At 36.3% G+C, this 22,688-nt stretch overlaps 1 protein-coding gene across 1 annotated transcript; it reads right to left on the minus strand.

Annotated features, from left to right (window-relative positions):
- Positions 1 to 427: 427 nt before the first annotated feature.
- LOC140150811 (uncharacterized) lies at positions 428 to 22,626 on the minus strand. Its single transcript, XM_072172948.1, has 8 exons — positions 22,114 to 22,626; positions 21,323 to 21,561; positions 20,228 to 20,290; positions 17,707 to 17,769; positions 15,266 to 15,334; positions 4,540 to 4,593; positions 2,856 to 2,915; positions 428 to 2,238 (listed from the first exon to the last, which is right to left on the minus strand). The coding sequence occupies exons 1-8, from the start codon at positions 22,220 to 22,222 to the stop codon at positions 1,483 to 1,485; spliced, it is 1,413 nt and encodes a 470-aa protein (XP_072029049.1). The 5' UTR covers positions 22,223 to 22,626; the 3' UTR covers positions 428 to 1,482.
- Positions 22,627 to 22,688: the final 62 nt, after the last annotated feature.

Below are 22,688 nucleotides of genomic sequence, written 5' to 3' on the forward strand. Positions count from 1 at the left end.
TTACTGATTGTTAGGCTTAGAGAGAAAACGCAATCTCGCTTTTCTCGCTGTGAATCTCGCTTTGTAGTGCTTTTCTCGCTTTTAAAAGATTCATTTCTACCACGAAAATCTTATTTCTGTGGCAAAAGGTTGCAGAATTCGACAACCATTGCAACTAAAAAAGCTTAAGTTTGACCTGATTTTCTAGCCTGAATGTACAAAAACGGTCCATTTTCTGGCACATTCAAGCAATAACACAAGTAATATTCTTTATTTACTACTTAAACCTTGCAGTATATTGACCTTTTAAGCTGATTTATGAGGACAAAATTTGTGTATTTTTGATAGTCCGGTCGGCAATTTCCATGCTTTGTTTTGGTATTGAGGGTATGGAGTCAATGAAATACTGCCCTCACTCAATTTTTTTACCTTTTTCTGATTTTCGCCAATTTTTGGGCATAAATCTCGCTTTTTTCTCGCATTTTGAAGTTGCCATCTCGCATTTTTGGTCAAAAAATTGTGTTTTTTCTCTAAGCCTACTGATTGTCTTGTAACCCGTACGAAACTTGTGGAGCTGATCCTGGCTGAGAAGGCCAATTATGGAATGTCTATAGGGTGTGCGGCTGTGCGATTCTAAGCAGCAAAGTCCCTGAGCTTTTGTTAAATGGTTTATGGAATGATATGGGACCGTAGTGGTCTGACAACCTGTAAAGTGTGCTGAGGCTTGTGGATCAATGTCTAGGCATTGTGCCTGTGCGTATAAATCATTGTGCTTTGTATACACATGTATACATTCAAGTTGAACACAGATACAATTGTAATCAATTAAGTATTGCATTTGATATATGCCCAACTCCACCACATATTGCTGTTTACGCTTGGATAACTATTTTTACTGCATCTCCACTGTAAGACTCCACAAAAACATTACAATAGATTGGTCTTACATAATACATGTTTGTACAGATGTCAGTAATATAGTTACTCAAACTCCAAATAATGTTTTTGTGGAAGGTGTCTGCCTTTCATCCTTTTTGTCAAGCGGCATATATGCTTGTAGATCAAATTCTACAGTACTTGTTTTCATATAATATTAGCAAAAAAATTGAAAAACTATTGGCATCTCTGCATCAGGGTGAAAGCTATTTTAGGCTCTATAAAAATGATAATTTTCTGGATAAGCCAATGCTTCTTCCATCTTTTCCTGAAAATCATCATATTGGTCATAACCTGTAGGAATTCTGATCGAGTTGAAACAAGTGCTAGCTATCGGATACCCTTTGTCTCTGTAAAACTCTACTTCAATTTTTGGCACTGTCAAGGACTCGCTTCCTGTGCAAAATAGTAAGAAGGAAATTACTAACTTTTCTTCACAGGCGGTCAGGAAGGATTTCAGCGATTCATATGTGTTTTGCTCTACGGGGTCAATATTGTCCACCTGTGGTGGGTTGAACGTGGGGCTCAGAATATGTAAGACATCAGTGCGTGTGGGACGTAGCCCCTTCAAGATGGTTTGCGCATCGGCGGGTGTGGAATACCCAAGAGTCTCCTCCTAAATTTTCTGAAGATGGCAACAAAGTGGTTGGGCTTAACTACACATGCATCCACAATGAGTGCACTAAACCACTCTTCAAACTCAGTGGGGTCTCTTGGAGGTGGACTCCTGTCATACATCATCGCAAGGGTCTCTAAATGCATGGCATCTTCATCTTGAATGCTACCATTCTGAAATCTATAAATCGCACCTTTCACACTTTGTACTTGTTCACTGACAAATATATTTTTCAAATCATTAGAAAAGCCATCTGTGACTTTGTCAACAGAACAGAACATACCCATCACAGTCAGTTTAGGGAGGTACTTGGGTATTTGACTGGCTGAAAGGTATCCATGGAATGACAGCATAGCAAGTTGTTTACACTCACACCTCTCAGGGCAAATTCCTTCAGTATAACCTACAGACAAGGGGACCAATTTTTGAAACCGGTCTATTGGACACCTACACAAGTTTGCAAATAGATCTTTAGTCAGCCCATTCTCATCTATACCCTCTTCCCAAAATTGTTGGTTATTTTCATCATCAGGCTGTATGGAGTCACTAAGGTACCTCACATGAATTCTTCGCTTGACCCAATCAGGATTGGCTTCATACAGGTTGAGAAGTGTTTGAACTACGTTCTGTCTTCTGACATCAATCCAGTAAGCTCTAGGCAGGTGGTGGAAGTAATCTTGTCTTCTAGATTCTAGGCTAACTTCAACCTATACATGATTTAAAAAAAAAAAAAAAAAGTGACACGATCAAGGGAAATGAGTCGCATTTGTCTATCTGGGTATTTTTCCTTGGTTTTGGAGTGTTCCTGTACCTAGAGCTAAATGTTAGGATCAGTCTTGGTTGACATTAAAAAAGAAAAGAAAAATGGGCCCTAGTGTTTTTAATATAGATGCAAAGTTTGTGTTTGTAATTTGTGTTCATGTCATACTCTATTAATGAATTAAAAATATCCATTTTGAAATCATTGATATCTAAAATACTAGGGCATATTTAAAAAAAAAATCTTTTTGACCTGGTGAAAAATCATTCAGACACTGCTCTACCATTATGGCCAGGATTAGGGGTTACAGACAGCCAGGTATTACCATGATCATATTTGGCTGTGAGTTCTTTGCCATTTACATGTACTGCACTACAATTAATTAAGCAGTAATAGAGAGAAAGAGTGCATTTTTTAAAATGTTTGGCTCTGCCAGGAATTGAAACGGAGACCTCTTGCACTTGAATTAACTAACAACTGGGCCACCTTGCTTGCCAATTATTGACACACCTGTGTATGTAGAGTAACTAGAACCTTCACATTAAAATATAGTTAATAACTTACAGACTGCTTTTCTTCTATCTCCTCCCCTGCTTCAATCCTCCACCTCAAGTCCATGAAATCCTATAGTGATAAAAAAAGATTTCACAAAAATGACTATGTTTTGTCCAACCAGAATTCATAAGAGTGATCACTGAAAGTGAAACAAAGTGTAAACCTAATTCTTTTTAATGCCCAGAAGTATGCTAATTATGCAAACATTTAGGAAATAAAGTAAAATAATATTATTTATGCTTTATTTTAATATAAAATTGGATTGATTGAGCCCATATTTATTGGTTGAGCTGTGAGTTTTAAAATATAGGACGAGATGTAGTCATAGAGAGACCATGCAATAAATAGTGGGAATATAATAAAGCATCCAATTTTATGTTTTGATGATGTCAGAATAGCCTTCCTGAGTATGAGGCTAGTGGGGAATAGTTGGATAGCTGGGCTTTGTACAATTAGAATACGCTGCAAGATTCTTAAAACATAACAATGGATGTGCAAGTTGTTCATGTCAATGTTATATCAATTTGTAGTTGAGATAACATTGTCACGTTGGGACTTCTGGTTATAACGTTATGAGTGATCCTCCAACTTTAAGTAAAACAAAAAGTAAAACACATGTATCACCTGTTATAATAAAGCAATCAAAATCAACATTTTTAGGGACATTCCTCTTGATCATGTGACATTAAGTTTGGTTGCAACAGAATTGTTGACGTAATAGCAGAATCTATTCCACCCACACCCCCCCTCGCCCCCTAAAATCAGGTAAAGGTTAGTATTTTAGGGTTACATTTAGGGGCGGATTGTTACACCAATTTTTTACTGTTCACTAGAGAGCATTGTTTTAACCAAAAACTTTATAACCAAATGTCGCATACATCCATACACACCCCTAACACCCCCTGTGTGTGTTTGCCGCAACCAAGGACAGTGTGTATTGCTATCTAACTGCAGACGTGTTAAACATGGACTAAAATGGCAAATTTTTTGTGTGTGTATGATACAAAACAGAATTTCAGCCATCAACTGCTGACTGTATTTTTTACACTCATGGTCCATGGTTTTGAGCAAGTATTGCTCAAATGCATTTAACATGCATTTGAGGTCTATTGCAGCAGTTTGTCCTCGGTTGCAGGTAAGTCCGCAGTTTAGAGTGAAAAATCTTGTATGTGTCGTTTGCAGGCAAACACTGACGCATATATACATACCTTTCAGATGAGACAAAAAATTAATATTTTGAAACATTCAATGTTCAACCCTAATGGCTGTCATAAGAGTGAACCAAAGTGACATTAAAACATGTGACATTAAGTTTGGTTGCAACAGAATTGTCATGTTTAAAATCCTTCCCCTCATGAGGTACTACACTGAAGTTTGTTCGGCTTATGTAAAGCGGAAATTATTCGGCTTTTTTTTAATACGCACGTCAATAAAGTCCCAACTCACGCTCGCGTAAATTCACATAAGCGTGCGCTAGTCACACATGCAACGCACAAGTAGCGTAAGTATTGTGCCCAACAGCATGCACGCCATTCTATATCAATACACAGTGTTATGAGTCTTATTTTTTCCGCCTTATATAAGCCAAACAAACTTTAACATCACCACAAGGTATGTGTATACCTATTGTACATGTATAATGCATAACTATCCATCTTTAGATCAATCACTCATGCAAATAACCAATCCTTACCATCATATCATCAGAGAGGCTGGGAATATATTCTTCTTGGTAGTACTGGTAAAACTGAGAAAAATGAAGTAAACAAATAAATTTAGTTATAGACTGCAGTTTCTAATGAAACTATAAGTTATTTTCGTGCTGCTCTACATGTATCTCCTGGTTAGGTGTCTTGGCAAACTGTTGCTCTATATGTATCCATCTGTTGTCATACCACCTAACCAGGTGTCCTAGCTGCCCACCTCCATTTCTTTGATTTGATGGTCAACATCATTATATCCTGCACTCCTGAATTCTGTCTTGTATTTGTCATCATGTCCTTTTGTTACACCAGGATTTAGTGTGTGATGATGAAAGACCATATGCACTGGCCAAACACCTGCCTATTCAAAGAGACAAGAAGAGTAGGGTCTCAAAAGATGTAGCTGAATGAGCCAAACTTTCCCCAACCCAGCTGGATTTTACTCTTTATTTTCTCTCCAGTTTCATTGTTGAAGGTAGGTTCCCTCTCATCGCGATGCTCCAATTGCTCGCACAAAGCGCTCGGGCCATGAAGCAGCAGCTGAGCGCTTGCGTGAGGGAACTGGAAGCAGAGAAATTAATTACCGCAAAACTGGCTACTAACTATGGACCCCGGCTGCAACAATTTGTCAGTCACAAATCAATTTCCAGAACGGGCGGGAGTTGGAGTGTCATCAGTGGTACTGATGGGCTAGTACTATGTTAAGTGTGGTCTTTTTACCAAGATATACACTACAATGTTGATTGCATTCATAATCGTTAAAGTTCATCAAGGGCGTAAATCTGGTGGGGGCACAATTATCAAATGTCCTCCCCCCCCCCCACCATACATTTTGGTCCATTATCAAGCCACAAGCACATGTTTTGTAGAATTGTCAGAAAGCACAAAAATGATTGCCAAAGTTGTCTTACAATCACCAGATTTCATGTTTCTAAGTTCCCCGGGAGGAGGGGGGCACTCAACTGAAATTTTGGTAGGAGTATGTGGTGAAATAGGGGCTTGATGAACTGAAATTTCAACATTTTTGTGGGGGTCTGTGAACTAAAATTGGGCCAAATTACAGGTTTTGCAGCTAAAAATTCAAAATTTATCTAAATTTGAGCTACAGAGCTACAATTGTCAGAGTTTGAGGCTCAATGAACTGGAGCATGATGCAAATGTAGGTCTTAAGGAACTGCCGGAGAGCCTGAAAAAGGGACCCTTGACCGCCGGACCCCCCCGTACCACCTTTACATGGGAGTGGCCCCCCCCCCCCCCCCCCCGTTTCTTCCTAAAATTTTGCTTGAATTTATGTTGATAATATGTGATATGTTCTATTTTAAATTTAATAATAATAATAATCACTAGGAAAAGTGGAATGGCATCATTTTCCTATTTTTGGCATCAAATTGCTTCAAATGGCATCAAATGGCTTCAAATGGCATCAAATGGAATCAGTGATGCCAATTTGGAATCAGTGATGCCAATTTGGAATCACTGATGCTAATTTGGAATCACTGATGCCAATTTGGAATCAGTGATGCTAATTTGGAATCACTGATGCTAAAATGGAATCAGTGATGCTAAAACGGAATCAGTGATTCCAAATTGGCATCAGTGATGCTATCTTATCATTAGTTTGGGTGTCAAGTACTTTTTAAGCTGTCAATCAATCTCATCTTTTGTTTAAGTAAAGTGTCTATTTGTTAAGCATGAGTGTTGTGCTCTTAAAGGTCAGTAGCTTTGTGTGTAAGTTTTATAGCACAACAAATCATTGGTCAGGGCCCAGACTCAGGGTATTATATTCTTTAATATTTGTTTGTGCTTTTTTTATTCAGGATTTAAAATACTTCAGTGAAAAAAATTACATAGCAGTAGAACTGATTTCCAAAGAGGTCATCATACAAAAATATTAACATTAGCAATTTTGAAGCTATTTTTTTGTGTCTTAATTTAAATGAAATTATATGGCAAAAGGCTGGTGTGAACAAAATTAGATGGTCATATAGTTCGAAATAAGAGCTACAATGTGGGGTGGTGTTTTGTTAGTTTCAAAAGGTATTCAGTGGCGGCGCTTTTATTGGGGGGGTATTGGGGAAAAGTGAATTTCAGGGGGCAAATCAACAAATTTTAAGCAAAATTACCGCAAAAAAAAGCCCCCCATTGAAGGTATTATATCTTTTACTTAAAAGGGCATTTCTTGATCCACAGCCTCATTCCCCACTTTTCTCAAAAACAATTTAGATTTTTATACCACTGGAAACCTCTGGCTACATAATGTTTATGTACCAACAATTTCTTGCAGATTAATTCGTTGAGCTTAAAATATTGTCAAATTTGAATTTCGTTCTGGTATAACAGAACGAAATTACAACAGTGTCCTATGGAGCAGTGTAATACACATAATCATGCATAACTCCCAAATGCAAAATCGGAATCAACTGAAATTTTGGGAATAAGCTTTTTTCGTGGATATCTACTGAAAATTTTTACAAAAAGAGGATGCTAGGATCACAAAATCCTCCTTTAATACATTAAGTATAAAATGATTCTCAAGTTAAGTCGATTAAGCTTATAGTGTTGTTGTTTCAGCTTTCTTTACAACATAACTCAAGAACCACAGAACCTACAAAAGTATAGCTGTGATATTTGAATTCTTCTACACGCTCACTATGAAATGATCAAAGCAATTTTTGTCAAAGCTCACTACCTTTCGCAAGATGTAAGTTAAGGCCCCTAATGAAAACTGAATTGTACAATAAATCACTTCCAGTAGGATTTAATGGTAAGTGAAAAAAATAATTGAGTGCACTTGAATTAAACAAGTATTATACAGGCATGAGACTGCACTTTCCTAAAAAAACCTGAAAAAACTGAAAATGCGCGTGAAATTGGGCAAAAAGTACCAAAAACAGGCTGAAATTAAATAAAGTTATGGAAATTTTGACTATAAAAAACTGAATTCAGTTTTTAAACTGAAAATTCTCATGCCTGATTATAATAAAAAATTAAAAGGAAAAAAAATGCTGTTTAAAAAAAAATTATTAAGGGCCTATTTATCATTCACATTGACAGAGATGATCAATTGATAACTATTGATTAACGACAAGTCAAGTGGTGACAATCTACATTATGATGCCATCCAGGAATTATAATCCCACTTGAAATTACCATCATCCAGCATTGAGTCTGGTTTGATTTATTTTGAACATTACATTAGGTTTAGTCTTCCATATGATTTACCATGATCAACATCAAGACTGCTAGTGCTCCAACTTCAGAGATTTAGTGAGACCTGGTTCAGTTATGGTTAATTCGTTTAGAATAAATATTGTGTAGTTTGAATTTCATTCTGGTACACTAGAACAAAATTACAACACATTGTCTATGGAGCAGTGTAAGACACATAATCATGCATAACTTCTAAATGCAAAATCGAATCTCTACTGAAATTTTTGGGAAAAGGTTTTTTGTGGATATCTACTGAAAACGTCATAAAAGAGGATTCTAGGATCACAAAATACTTTTACTTGATTACTATACAAGCCATGAGAAATAGACAAACTAAGAAAATAAATATAACAATTGGCTAAATTTGTAAGTCTCATTGTAAAAAAACAAATATACTTTTATTTTGCTGGAATGGGTCATAAATTTTAATATTATTTTGTTCATGTCATTTTATTCTGAGGGTCATTTGGTGTGTGAAAATGAAATTGAAGCCAATTGCACCCACCCATCACACACATCCACAATGCTTTATAACAGTGCTCCCTAAAAAAGAGGAAACTCCTAGCAAATTCCTAATCTTTATGGTGGATGATTGTGGGATTATGTAAAGGATGACAGCTCTACCATCACTTTACATTTTAGGTTTATCAACTTTATCAGTACTTCTACTCAGAATTAATATAAAAAACTTGTAAGAATTTGTCAGAAAACACACAAAAGGATGATGAAAACTCATGAAGCTCTAGGTGAAATTTCCTCTTTTAAACTTGACTCAAGCTAGATATTTAGCATATTTGACTATTTGGCTGATAACAATGTTTTTAAATCATTTTAATTTGATCACCCATATATAAAAGATTATGATAAATAGACAAACTAAGATAGCAAATAGGAAAGAAACCATTTTTTAAGTGCATTGAAGATTTATTTTGCTGGAATGGGTCACAAAGTTTAATATTTGTTCATGTCATTTTATTCTAAGGGTCATTTGGTGTGAGGAAACAAAATTGAAACACCCATAACACCTGAGACGAATACCTATAGGTATATTCGTCTCAGCATGACACACATGGACAATGCTTTATAACAGTGCTCCCTAAAAAAGAGGAAACTCAGATCAAATTCCTAATCTTTATGGTGGATGATTAAGGGATTATGGGTACAGACCGCAAAAAATAGCTTTCCATAGACTTTACGTGCCAAAAAGGGTTGTGTTTCAGGCCATAAGTCGAGTTACCTCCAACTTTGAAACATATATTTGATATCATCTTAATCAAAACAAAATTCTGCTTAATATCTGAAAATTATACAACATTTTAGGTCTACTCTTTGAGAAAATTAGCGCCATATAAAAAGGCCAGATGCCAGATTTTCCTGTGTATTCATCAGACTGCTAACCGCGTTTTGACCTTGTGTGTTCATGCGCACATAATCATATACATCACTCAAATTTTTGCATTTTCTTTTCAAATTTGTAGAGATCACATTCACAAGTTCTAGTAAAACACAATTTTCAACACTAAAATTGTTAATATTGTACCGATTTTCTACAATTTTTATGCAAAGTTGAGACTATAGTCATGATAAACTTTTGCAGGAAACCGCTTCACAGGCCGATTTAGTGGTGGTACGGTATGAACCCTTATGTAAAGGATGCCATCTCTACCATCACTATTATTTGGATTTTCTGCAAGCTCGGGAGTGAAAAACACGGGAAAACAACCAGACTTTCGGGCCTTAATGCTACCCCTGTTTATCAGTACTTCTACTCAGAATTTATAAAGAACTTGTAAGAATTTGTCAGAAATGATACAAAAAGGATGTCATACACATAACATAAGCCCCATGGTTGTACACATAACATAAGCCCCATTTGTGATACCATGGATTCCTGGAGTCAAAAGTGAGAATTTGTCAGAAAACACAAAAGAATGATGAAAACTCCCAGGATGAAGCTGTACAGCTGAAATTTCCTCTTTTAATCTTGACTCATCAGATCAAGTTAGTGTGTTTGGCTGATAACAATGTTTAAATTTGATACTTCTATATGAGAAATAGACAAACTAAGCTAGAAAAAGGAGGGAAAATGTTTCTTTAATGCACTGAAGGTTTATTTTGCAGGAATGGGTCATAAATTCTAATATTTGTTCATGTCATTTTATTTTAAGGGTCATTTGGTGTGAGGAAACAAAAGTGAAACCAATTGCACACACCCATGACACACATGGACAGTGCTTTATAACAGTGCTCCCTAAAAAAAGAGGAAACTCCTAGCAAATTCATAATCTTTATGGTGGATGATTGTGGGATTATCACAGAGGAGTACGATAAGACACGAGCGCGTACCACCAGTCAAAGTCTCCGCCTCATCTGATAATGAGGGCCGATTGTTCCATGAAATGCGACAGGCGAGACTGCTACGCAATTACCGCGTATTTTCATGGTCTATCGCGTAATCGCGAAAGCACGCAACGCTCTATCGCGAACAATCGGCCCTCATGAATATGCGAGAACTGGTACCATACAATACACGGGGACTTTGACTGGTGGTACGCGCTCTGTCTTATCTTACTCCTCTGTGGGGATTATGTAAAGGATGACAGCTCTACCATCACTTTACATTTTAGGTTTATCAACTTTATCAGTACTTCTATTCAGAATTCATAAAGAACTTGTAAGAATTTGTCAGAAAATGTACAAAAGGATGATGAAAACTCCCAGGATGAGGCTGTAGAGGTGAAATTTCCTCTAGATATTTAGTGTGTTTGATTGTTTGGCTGATAACAATGTTTAAATCATTTTAATTTGATATTTATATATGAGAAATAGACAAACTAAGCTAGAAAAAAGGAGGGGAAACATTTTTTTAATGCATTGAAGGTTTATTTTCCTGGAATGGGTCAAATTCTAATATTTGTTCATGTCATTTTATTCTACATGTAAGGGTCATTTGGTGTGAGGAAACAAAATTGAAACCAATTGCACACACCCATGGACAATGCTTTATAATAGTGCTTTATAACAGGAAACTCCTAACAAATTCACAATCTTTATGGTGGATGATTGTGGGATTATGTAAAGGATGACAGCTCTACCGTCACTTAACATTTTAGGTTCATCAACTTTATCAGTACTTCTACTTAGAATTTATAAAGAACTTGTAAGAATTTGTCAGAAATTATACAAAAAGGATGTCATACACATAACATAAGCCCCATGGTGGCAATACAATGTACCCATGTTTGTGAGTCAAAAGTGAGTAATGTAATGTTTCGAATGTTTAAGGACACGGATAGCAACGTTTGCACAGTATTTGTTAGGGACCTGAGAGGACATCAGACATATAGAATTGCATTCTGAATACGAAGAATGTCCTCCAGATATCAAATAATTCTGTTTTTTTTAAATTTGCGATATAATACAAATTTAAATTAATGACAAATTATTAACATTTGATATATTTTTTAATTTCTGATATTTAAAGCCTATGTACGATCTTTTTTCAGAATATACCTTTTATTTTTTCAAAACCGATTTTTGTAATATTTGTAATACTTACACATGATCCAACTTAAATCTATGAGCAAACTGTCAAATTCGCCTCTATTTGTAGTAAAACGGAATGATTTTCTGTTGGTCCGACATATTATCATGATTTTTCAGATTATGATAATATGTCTGAACGATCGTAAATCATAGTCTCCTACGACTCCAATTTGGTTAGGCTCCTCCACAATGCACCCAAAATGTGAAATGATTCGCCTTGGCGGAAATTTTAAACTGCATTCCATCACCCGCTTTACACCTTCCGCGAAAACACAGGTAGACAATGAATGATTAAAAACACAATACAGTTCCCTTCGACAAAACACACAGCTTCTATGTGGTCTATTCGCTGTTGAAGTGACATAATAATCGGGATTAAACTACACACGGTATCTATTCATTGATGTACTTGCGAACAAAAGGACTATATGTATGAATAGATGCGACGGGATTAGTCTCCTCCGCAGCCAGTTTGGTTACGCTCCCTCCACACAAACAGTCTGCCAATGGCCACTTATAACGCCGTTTCTGATTGGCTACACATTTGTAGCCGTAGAGCTGTACATACGGGAACTTGATTGACCTCAGTCTAGCTGGCGAGATGGCGGGTCAAACTTGCTCATGAATAATAAAGTAGCCGCTCTAGCCGATCGACCAATTGAAAGCTTTGTTTGACGCCAAGCTGGATGACGTCGGCAGAAAACCGTTAGCGAATCAAAAAGGACCAGTTCGTGACCATTGGCAGACTGTTTGCGTGGAGGGAGCGGAAACCAAACTGGCTGCTGTGGAGACTACGACGGGATTACCTGCGGAATTATCTCCATTTTATATATTATTAGCTATTATTCTATTAACCCTCCTCGTCCTTGCATCTTCTCTTGGTGTTAGGCGGCTTTTATTTGCACAATTGGACGCTCAAAACACCAGGTTGGTGCTAGCGGCTACCCAAAGATGTCCGACCAGATCCTGACCGTTGGATTCGTCTATACTTAACCAATACCATTTTGAATTAACATATAATTTAAATAAATATTGTTGATACTACACATGCTAATAGTGTAACTATTTTAAGTTACACCCGGCGTAAACTTGCGCTAACATAAATATTGATAAAAATTCACAAATATTTTCCCTACTCCTACCACGTGTCTACACCTAACCTACTCCTAGTACTACACCGACCAGTTCCACCAAGCATTAACTTCTGGTTGGCGTATATCGGCTACCACTTCCGGTGTTTCTGTGACCTTTTGCAACCATGTGAAATGTCATTCCAATCAAAAAAAGGTCAAACTTACACCGGGTGCCAGGCATATAGCAGCGTTCACATTGCAACATATGCCTTGCGGATATTACAGCTAGCTCGCTACATACACCCAGACGTACGCCTGGCAGAACTTACGCTGACCATCTTTCACACTGCCACTACTCCTGGCAGCGCCTACCACTACATGATGTACATGTAGGGCCTATATCTCATTCAGCTCCATACCAATGAAAGCTTCCACTTAGTTGCTTTGTCATCAATGCAAATCAATAAGTTAATACAGAAGTTCATTGGATGTGAATTTTAACTGTTAAAATATAAATACTTTAAAGTGCAATCAAGTATATATTTTTGCTTTGAACCAAATTTAAGACTGGTGTGGACCAATAATGGAACAAAATCAGATAGATTTAAAAATTGGTTGTATTATTGTAAAGCTTAAAAATAACTGAACAAGAATTTAAAAAATAAATAAATTAAGAAAAAATAATCTAAACCTTAAAATAAACATGAGTCTGTTGTGCTACATGTATTATTTTCTTTAAAACAATATATATATGCTATTTGGAAATCATATTAAAACTAATGAAGTTGAAGACAAATTTAAACCTTCACTTGATAACACAGAAATAAATCATGTGATAAATTTAAATTCTTGGTGTTACTGTTGATCAAAATCTGACTAGGAAAATCATATTGATGAACTTATAATAAAATATTCAAATAGCATTAGAATTTTGTATATTAAAGGTCAAAATATATCTTCCTATAACAGCACTTTTATAATAAAAACATATTATTACTGTAATTATGGCATACTGCCTGGAGTAGTGCAGCACATATGATTGACTGAGTGCAGGCATTAAAAATAAGCTTCACATGTTACAAAAACTTGCTTTCCGGGCAATCAGTAAATAGTGAGTGCAGAAGTCATTCAAATCCACTGTTTATCAAATATAATGTAAACTGAATATTGGCACATTCATGTAAAAATACTGCAAGAATGTGTTACCGCCCCAGCATTTAACGATATGTTTTCAACTAATGCAGCAAATCATAATTATAACACTAAATTTGCTTCTGACTTTGAATAATTTGGCAATACAAGGGTGTAAAGATTAGGAACAATATCCCAAATCTTGTTAAAAACTCCAGAAATATGAACTTTTAAAAGCTCCTTAGTCTTATAAATATATGCAGACTCTCTCATTTTAGATACAAAAAGTTCAGAGTAACAATAATGGAGTCTGTGACATACTTGACAAGTCTCTGGCTTATTTCTCAGTTCTACTCCACTTTATTTTTCAGTAATACTATTAATAGATTTCCTGTGGTTTTTAAAAAATGTACTTGTCTTTACATTATGTGGAAAAAATCAATATACCAGACCTCTACATGTAGGATAAATAGGCTTGCATGACCCTGAGCCATAAAAAACTCAAACATGAAGCTGCTGCTTGTTTATATTCACAGCCCATTGGTTTCAGCACAACACTGGTGCTAAACAAACAGACATAAACTAACAAGAAAAGATGAGATTGATTGACAGCTTAAAAAGTACTTGACACCCAAACTGATGATAAGATAGCATCACTGATGCCAATTTGGAATCACTGATTCCATTTTGGCATCACTGATTCCATTTTGGCATCAGTGATTCCAAATTAGCATCACTGATTCCAAATTGGCATCAGTGATTCCAAATTAGCATCAGTGATTCCAAATTGGCATCACTGATTCCAAATTGGCATCACTGATTCCGTCTTGATGCCATTTGAAGCCATTTGATGCCATTTGAAGCTATTTGATGCCATTTGAAGCCATTTGATGCCAAAAATAGGAAAATGACGCCGTTCCACTTTTCCTAGTGAATACTGTACACTAAAAGGCCCATCCAATGATTTGCTCATCTGGACGATCGTAAAAATCATCAAAATTCAGATTTTGGTACCTTTGTCATTGTCATAAATGTGTCGGCCGCAATGCCTCCACCTTGACGTGCATCATTATAATCGGTGCAATTTCACTTGGAGCCAAATTTTAAAAGGGGCGATTTGAAGGAAAAAGATTGGAAAAATATATTAAAGACCTGCAACAATCTATGGTGATTTGAACCCGGATGACCCCAAATGTCCCCAAAATGACCTTCACATTCTTTATCTCGTTTTGGAGGTTGTTAGTCCCACAAAATTTCATGAACCTGCAACAATCTATGGTGATTTGACCTCGGGATGACCCCAAAATGACCTTCACATTATTTGTCTTGTTTTGGTAGTCGTTCCAACAAAATGTCATGAACCTGCGACAATCCATGGTGATTTGACCCCGGATGCCCCGAATGACTCCAAAATGTCCCCACCAAGTCACATCACTGTAACTCATACGGCTCTCCAGAGTCCAGATACTAGTAATCTGTTCACAAGGTTATTTTGTTTGATATGCATACATTATGCAAATTAGTTACTTAATTACCATATTTTGTGACGAAAACCTACTGGAATTTGAAGACCGCTAATTGCCAGGCTACCCATCCACAAATAACATCACTATACGCCTTACCATTTCCGAGAAATTGCACTCATAACATCAGACGGACGTAATGACGGACAACCAGGAAACATAATACCTCCGGTGGAGGCATAAAAAAGAAATAGTACACATATTTACATTATTTTATACATAAATGTACTTACCTGTTCTCTGTGTGGTGGTGGTCCTATTGCTCTGGGATGATTTTGAAGAGCCTCATCAATATGACCAATCTGAGACAAACAATGTGAATTAGTATTATTTTTTGTAGCACAGGCTTCCTGAAATCACTATATAATTACATGTATATAGTTAAATTGATATAAAGTCAAGTTATTTCAGCGTTTTCACATGGCAGTGATTCTCAATAGGCATCCCATTGACAATACTAGTTGGCCCTTGAGCAGCTCTAAAATTTACAACAAAATAGGGGTGTAGCGAGCTTTCTTGGTTGGCGGGGGGCCGTAAAATAAAATTTTTGGGGCCCTTTTCTTTTCCTTTGCCTTCCCTATTTTCTCTTTCATTTTTTGTCGGAGGGGCAATTTTCTCTTTCATTTTTGTTAGGGGGCACTCTGCCCCCCCCCTCACTGGCTACACTACTGCAGCAAAACATGGTGTATTTTGGCCTTCAAATACAGATCTTTAAAATTTGTTTGGCTCCCCATGTTCACATATGAATACCTGAGTGGAAGAAGGGCCCAACTCCAATTTTTTACAAAAATGAGTTAGACACAGCATTTTATTGCCAGCAGACTGTTCTTCCTTGTGTGTGAAAGATGAGCCAAAATCCACTCTCTAAATAGTCTTCCACATACACTTAATCATGGTTTTCATGGAAGAAAGGCCCAACTCCATGGAGTTGGGCCCTTCTTCCACAAATATTGGATTAAAGAGGACTTTTGTTCATCCATGAAATCTGCTTTTTACTACAATAAACTTTCTTGCTAACATATTACATGCTTCTACTTGTGCAATTAATGGATAATTACCTAATTTCTGTAGCTAAACTGGTCCCAAAAAGTAACTTACCAGGTAAGAAATTCGTCTGTCAAGTTCAAACGACAAATCGTATTATACTGAATAGCATATGAGTGGAAGCGGTGTACATTTACGCTGAGTTTGACACCTCATTTGTCGCAAACAGATCAAAACTTTTGAAGTTATCTCATTTGAACAAGCCTACTATCAAATTTGAAAGTTGCAGGTCCGCCCCAATGAATTCACACAATAAACAGACACATGAAAGGATGTTCAGAACTTTTATTCTTTGTCAACTCACACTTTCCTGCTCAAACCTTCCTCACATGAACCATATCTTAACAGTCTTCAATACCTGGTGTGTCCACCATCTGCATCAATGACAGCCAAACACCGGCGACGCATGCTGTTGATCAATCTGTCGATCCTGACCTGTTCAATTGTCATTGAACTTTGATCATTCTTCATCCTCACAAGAAGCAATAGGAAAGTTAGTCATGCAAAGAAGAAGAGGAGAGCACTGATTACACCTGTATACTGCCAACCATCTCAAGTGGTATGAGTGCAACTTCCATTCCAGTGGATAGGTTCGGTTAAATAAGCATAACTTCAAAAATACTCATCCGTTTGCAACAAATGAGGTGTCAAAATTCGCGTAAATTAACACTGCTTCCACTCATATCCCATTTAGTGTAACACAATTTGTCGTTTGAATTTGACAGACAAATTTCTTACCTGGTAAGTTTCTTTTTTGGAGCAGTTTATTTATAACACATCTGCTGGCACGGAACTGGCACTTGCAGTATATTAGTGGAAGAAGGGCCCAACTCCAACTCATATTAAGACCTGTACCGTTGCCATGGAAACATCATGTATAATTACGAATGTATGTAATATTGTATGTTCATGTATTAAAGGTCCGCTGAAGATAGAAACATTCTGTCTACAAAACTTTTCCAAATATTAAGTTTTTTCTTAATATCTCAAAAATAGTTTTGATGGAGTTGGGCCCTTCTTCCACTCAGGTATTCATATATAATATAGAACTCCTCCCATAAAGCCTAACATGAACTCTTCTTATTTTACTACAAATATTTGTAACTGCTTAAATGAGCTCAAGTTTGACTAATAATTATCTGATATTTTTTTTAAAGAAAATGTGTGTGGTTGTGAATACGATGTCAGTCAGCCCTCAAATTAACCCACAGCACCCATGGCATTTTGCCGTGGGTGCCCATCCCCACTGCCGTAATGCCCTCAAAATATGTCCTTTACCCAAGGCAGTCACTTGTCCGTGCCCTCTAATGAAGTTGCCATCGGTGCCCCAGCCCTGCCCCTTAATTATAAAATCATCTATCTATTTTGTGTGTGTTTTCTTCACTTTTGAGAAATTGCCTTGGTGCCCTTCTCAAATTTTCAACAGTTGCCATGATGCCCTCTTGAAATATTACAAACTGCCATGCTGCCTTGCCTTTTCAGCGAAAATCCAAGGCAATTATCAACTTGCCCTAAAAAAGTTGCCGTGCCCCTTCAGATCCTTAATTCAAGGGCTGATGTCAGTACTTAGCTGAACTATATAACTAGGATTCAAAATCACTTTAAATGAAAGAGACTTGCTATCACTTACCAATGGTGGTTGCTCACTGCCTGTTCCAACATCCATTATGTTCCGCAAATATTCTATGCTGTCCTGATATACAACAGGAAAAAACATACTAGTTCACAATCAATCTTGTCTGTTTCTATGATTTATACATCCATGTAATCAGAATGTAGGAATAATTAATAAACAAAGTTATTTTAAAGCCATAATGTATGATCTTATAATATACAATACTAAATAATTTTTGTAAACCTGATTTTTTGGCATATTTGTAATGTTTACACATGTCCTACCTTTTTTAATTTAGATAGAACACCATGTTAAACTGCCAAAATAACCAGTTGGGTTTCTTTGACTTTACCTTGTTATTTTTGGCTTAAAAAGGACAGAAGCCCTTCCTGGCAGTTATTACAGCATTTTGGGTACAGAATAACAAAATTCAAATTTGACGGAAATCATACATTATGGCTTTAACTGTGTTAAATAGCATGCAGGGAGGCCTGGTCATTCCAAGAAGTCCTCTCACCTATTAAAGATGTTTGTACAACTTTTATAATGCATGGTATTTAATATTAATACCCTCTTCAAATTTAATTTGAGGACAGATGTATGTATAAGAGAAATGTGGGGCAGTTTCTATAGTAACAGGAAAAAATAACTCCTAAGCACGCTAAGAAATTTGTTGAGAATCTAAGAATCCATTCTTGCAGAGATTTTTCTAAACTTGAGTTGCAAGAATCAAAAGAGATTCTCTTACATTTTTTGATCCTACACTCTCAACCAATTGCAGGAGAATTCTAGTAAAAGGCTGTTGCCAGAATCCATGTGGATTCTCGCAAGGTGAAACGAAATTCTACCACTGCTATACATTGTAAGTGCAACAAGTCTAAGACAATATCCAATTGGATAGATGCAATAACTTGCCATCCAAATTTCCACTTCTTTGGAGCAACTTTAGAAGAGATATGCAGACAGTGTCAACCTATTTGGTATTTCTGTCAGCATGGACCTGTTGTGGTCACCTGTAGTCACAAAGACTGCTTAATTATCACATCTTAGACTGCTTTGCTGAGCTGCCCTATCTAGAATCAAATCACAAAGGGCTGTGATATACACTGTGATATATAAAACATGCAATATGCAGGCTCTGCACTGCACTGGTTACCCACTCTCTGTCACAATCCAGACATGAGCAATTTGCAGCACATGCACAACCTCAATTCCCCAACATACAAAATGTACAAGCACTTGGTCATTGCTGGACACTGGGAAATGTATCCCATCACAATGTTTTACATTGTAGCATAAGATTGCAAACAGCCCCTTATACAATGTAGGCATTCTATTAGATCTCATGACCTACTGGTGAAAATTCAAAAATCTCCATCCTGGTCAGCTACGGAAGATCATTGCTCCCATACTCTTGCACATGGATTGTCCTATCAGCTCATATAGATTCTGACAGTCATTTAGACCTGAGAATATGTATTATTTGAGAGAAATGATACTCCTGTACCATTCTTATGTGGATGACCACAATGTTACTTTATTTGCAAAAAAGGTAGGCCCATCTTATGGGAATATGTTGATAATGAAAGATGGATCGACAGCTCACAATAACATCAATAAAAAGGTGACATTGCGCCAATTCAAATTGGGTATCCTTCGCTTTTTGCTGGATAACTTCACAACATTTTCTGTATTGCCACCAGGGATGTACTTTTAACGTCTGCCCAAACGCCAGGGGTGGGTGACTTAGATGTCAGGTAGATAAATTTTCAAAGGTACCCGCCCGCCTGGTGGTTAAGAAATTAAGGATGATATAAACTGGTAATATCACAACCCTGGGCTGAGCCACCCAAGAGCTCCCAGCTAGCTCTGGGATGTGTCAGAGCAAGTTATATTTTTTGTGTAAATTGTGCTTTTTTAATAGTACTCTGACTCGGGCAAATGTCAGGCTGGCAACATTTCTGTTGCGCTGAACTACACCCCTATAGCTATCACCCTAAAACAAATTACCGTATTCGTCCGAGTATAGTCCCACGTTCGAGTATAGTCCCACCCCCCATTTTTCTAAAAATTCCAGAAATTGTAAAAAAAAAAAAAAAAAAAATTGTTAAAGTTTTTTTTTGGTTTTGAGTGTCCCTTGACCTATACCTGAATGCTAGGATCATCTAGGATCATTCATGGTTGACCTAAAAAAAAAAAAAAAAATTCAATGCATTTTGATATCGATCATTAATAGAGTATGACATGAATACAAATTATCAATTTTCAATTTGATAGGCAATTTTTTTTCTTTTTTTTTTTTTAGGTCAACCATGAATGATCCTAGCATTCAGGTCTAGGTCCAGGGACACTCCAAAACCGAAAAAAAAAAACAAAAAAAAAAAAAAAAAAAAAAAAAAATGTTTTTATATATTATGTGAAAAAAAAAAAAAAAAAAAATTTCACATAAAAACGGGTGGGACTATACTCGGACCAATACGGTAATTTCATCGCGAAGATGTAGTATTGTTTAAAAATATATTTTATTTTTACTTACATTGATCCTTAGATTTTCATCATCCAAGTCTGCTGATGGTAAAATTTCATCCATGGATAAACTCTTGAGAAATACATAGAAAACAAATGAAAAAGACAGGTTGGATAAATGTTATGAAGTAAAGAATGATATTTAAATTGATAAGAACTACATCACAAAGGTCCAGTTGAGTGCTATTGATGATCAACAATTATTTTAACTGTTAAAGGAACTTCCAAGCCAAATTGGGGAAGAAATCAGTCAGAAAGCTGTCACAATAGCAAAATTCAACACAGCTTTTCCCCTCAATTAGTTTTTTCCCCATCAATGAATTTGGCATTTTCTGTGTTTGATAGCTTTTTTACTACACGATGCAATTCTGCATTTATTCAACATTGCGAATTTCTCGAAAAATGTGATGTATTTTTCTGAAAAAATTCCCTCATTTCACAAAAACTTGACCACTTTCCACTCATTTGATCATCTTTTCATGTGACAGAAGGAATGGTTCTTGCTTTTCCTATTTAAATCATTTTTCGAGACAAAAATATCCTAGCAGAATATTTGTTTTCACTTGTTTTCAAAAAGTTGTTTTAACCTGTTTTTTACCCCATAATTTCCCTCATTTATCGAAGCCCTGTCCTTCTTCCAATACATTAAACCTTGACTTCAAAGTGTCTGTTTAACCTTGATGCAAAAGTAAACCTTGATGTGAAAGTATATAGCCTTGATGTAAAAGTATATAGAAAGAAAGAAAGAAAGAAAGAAAGAAAGAAAGAAAGAAAGAAAGAAAGAAAGAAAGAAAGAAAGAAAGAAAGAAAGAAAGAAAGAAAGAAAGAAAGAAAGAAAGAAAGAATGAATGAATGAATGAATAAATAAATAAATAAATAAATAAATAAATAAATAAATAAAACAAACAAACAAACAAACAAACAAACAAACAAACAAACAAACAAACAAACAAACAAACAAACAAACAAACAAGCATGGTCTAAAGGAAAAGACCACCACTGAAAGGCTACTATGGTATCAAAAACTGAATTTAAAGTTTTTGACAATGTGCCCAGTTTTGTGGGAGTGGGTCACATAGACTGTATTTCTTTCCTGTTTATTTACCTGTTCACTGACACCATGCTGACTGCTATCATGCTCATCAGTTAATGCTGCAGCAATATGGGCAGGTTCACCACCCATGGTTCTTGCAGTAGGATCTTCATTTGACACTTCAGTTGGTAACCCTGACAATGGGGATATGTCATCACTTGGAGGCTCACATGGTAACATTCTGTACAGAGGATCAGGATCTGACAGGCTACTGCTTGCAGTTACAGATAAGAAGTTCTCTGCTGATACACCTAACAAAAGCAAAGAACAAAATAGCTAAAGCTTTTATAGGTGAAATACTTTGACAGTTCATCATGGTCCTTGACCAATTCAACAGTCTCATCCCACATTTTTCTTTATCAAAACTGAGATTTAGGTATCAGAAGAAAGCTCATATTTTTCTCATTACCCCAGTGAAATTTAACTCCTGAGATATTTTTATTTAAATGGTGTGAACAACAACATACTGATTTGTGGTAACCACACTAGAGGTGTATGCACTATCCTATGAAGCATTGCAATACTCTGCATGTAGCCATGCGCTTCAACAGAAAAAGTTGAAGTTTTGAAATATTTTCTCGAAATATCAAGAGCTATCTTAAGAACTACTGAACCAATACTAGGCTTGTTTGCACTCATTTTAATGCATTCATGCTGATTCCAAATATGGTCATGAAAATTAACATTTCTGAAATTGTTTAATTAAAATTTTTTTTGAAACATGTCGTCTGCAGTCGACACCCGCGTGAAGAGAGTTAAAGACGTTTTTCCACGTCATGATATCTACATCACCCTATACTCACCAGCTGCAATGGGAAGTATTCCTGTAGCACCTCCATGTGTATTTTCATCAGTAACATCACAGACTGAGGTTGATGCAAATCCTGATTCACAGCCTGACTGCCCAGACATCTCCACATCCAGGACCAGGTACACCTATGAATTGGATGAAATTTTCAACTTCACACAACAAAATGTGAATGACAGCAGGATAAATCCCGGGGGTAAATCTGATGTCATTTGTATAAAGGGAGCTCCCCTATCCCTGGCTCTAGCTGGGGATCAAAAAATATAGTAATTAACATTTCAGTCAGAGATCATAACAAATCAAAAGTTTCATACTGACAAACTCATTCCATTTCAAAATATAAAAATACATAACACAGAACGTGGTTTGAGGAGTGAAAACTAGGTGTTTATAGAATTGTGTCTACTTCCTGATAAGCAGAGGGGAAGTACATGAAGCCCTAATACATATACATTTGTACATAATCATATCTTCTTCTTGGAGCAAACTCAGAATGTAAACTGGGTCATCCTAATTCATAAACAAATATCAGCTCAGAAAACTCAAATTTAGTCTGCATTGTGATTTAAA

The sequence above is a fragment of the Amphiura filiformis genome, chromosome 4 (genome assembly GCF_039555335.1).
Source record: "Amphiura filiformis chromosome 4, Afil_fr2py, whole genome shotgun sequence".
In the NCBI taxonomy this organism is placed as follows: domain Eukaryota; kingdom Metazoa; phylum Echinodermata; class Ophiuroidea; order Amphilepidida; family Amphiuridae; genus Amphiura; species Amphiura filiformis.

Bases quoted from the DNA above. Each gene is read 5' to 3' on its own strand.
- LOC140150811 (XM_072172948.1), bottom strand. From the start codon at position 22,222: ATGTCTGGGCAGTCAGGCTGTGAATCAGGATTTGCATCAACCTCAGTC. The intron at 20,291-21,322 runs GTAAATAAACAG...GTATTTCTCAAG, and splicing joins AGCATGGTGTCAGTGAACAG to AGTTTATCCATGGATGAAAT. The intron at 15,335-17,706 runs GTAAGTGATAGC...TGTTTGTCTCAG, and splicing joins GCAGTGAGCAACCACCATTG to ATTGGTCATATTGATGAGGC.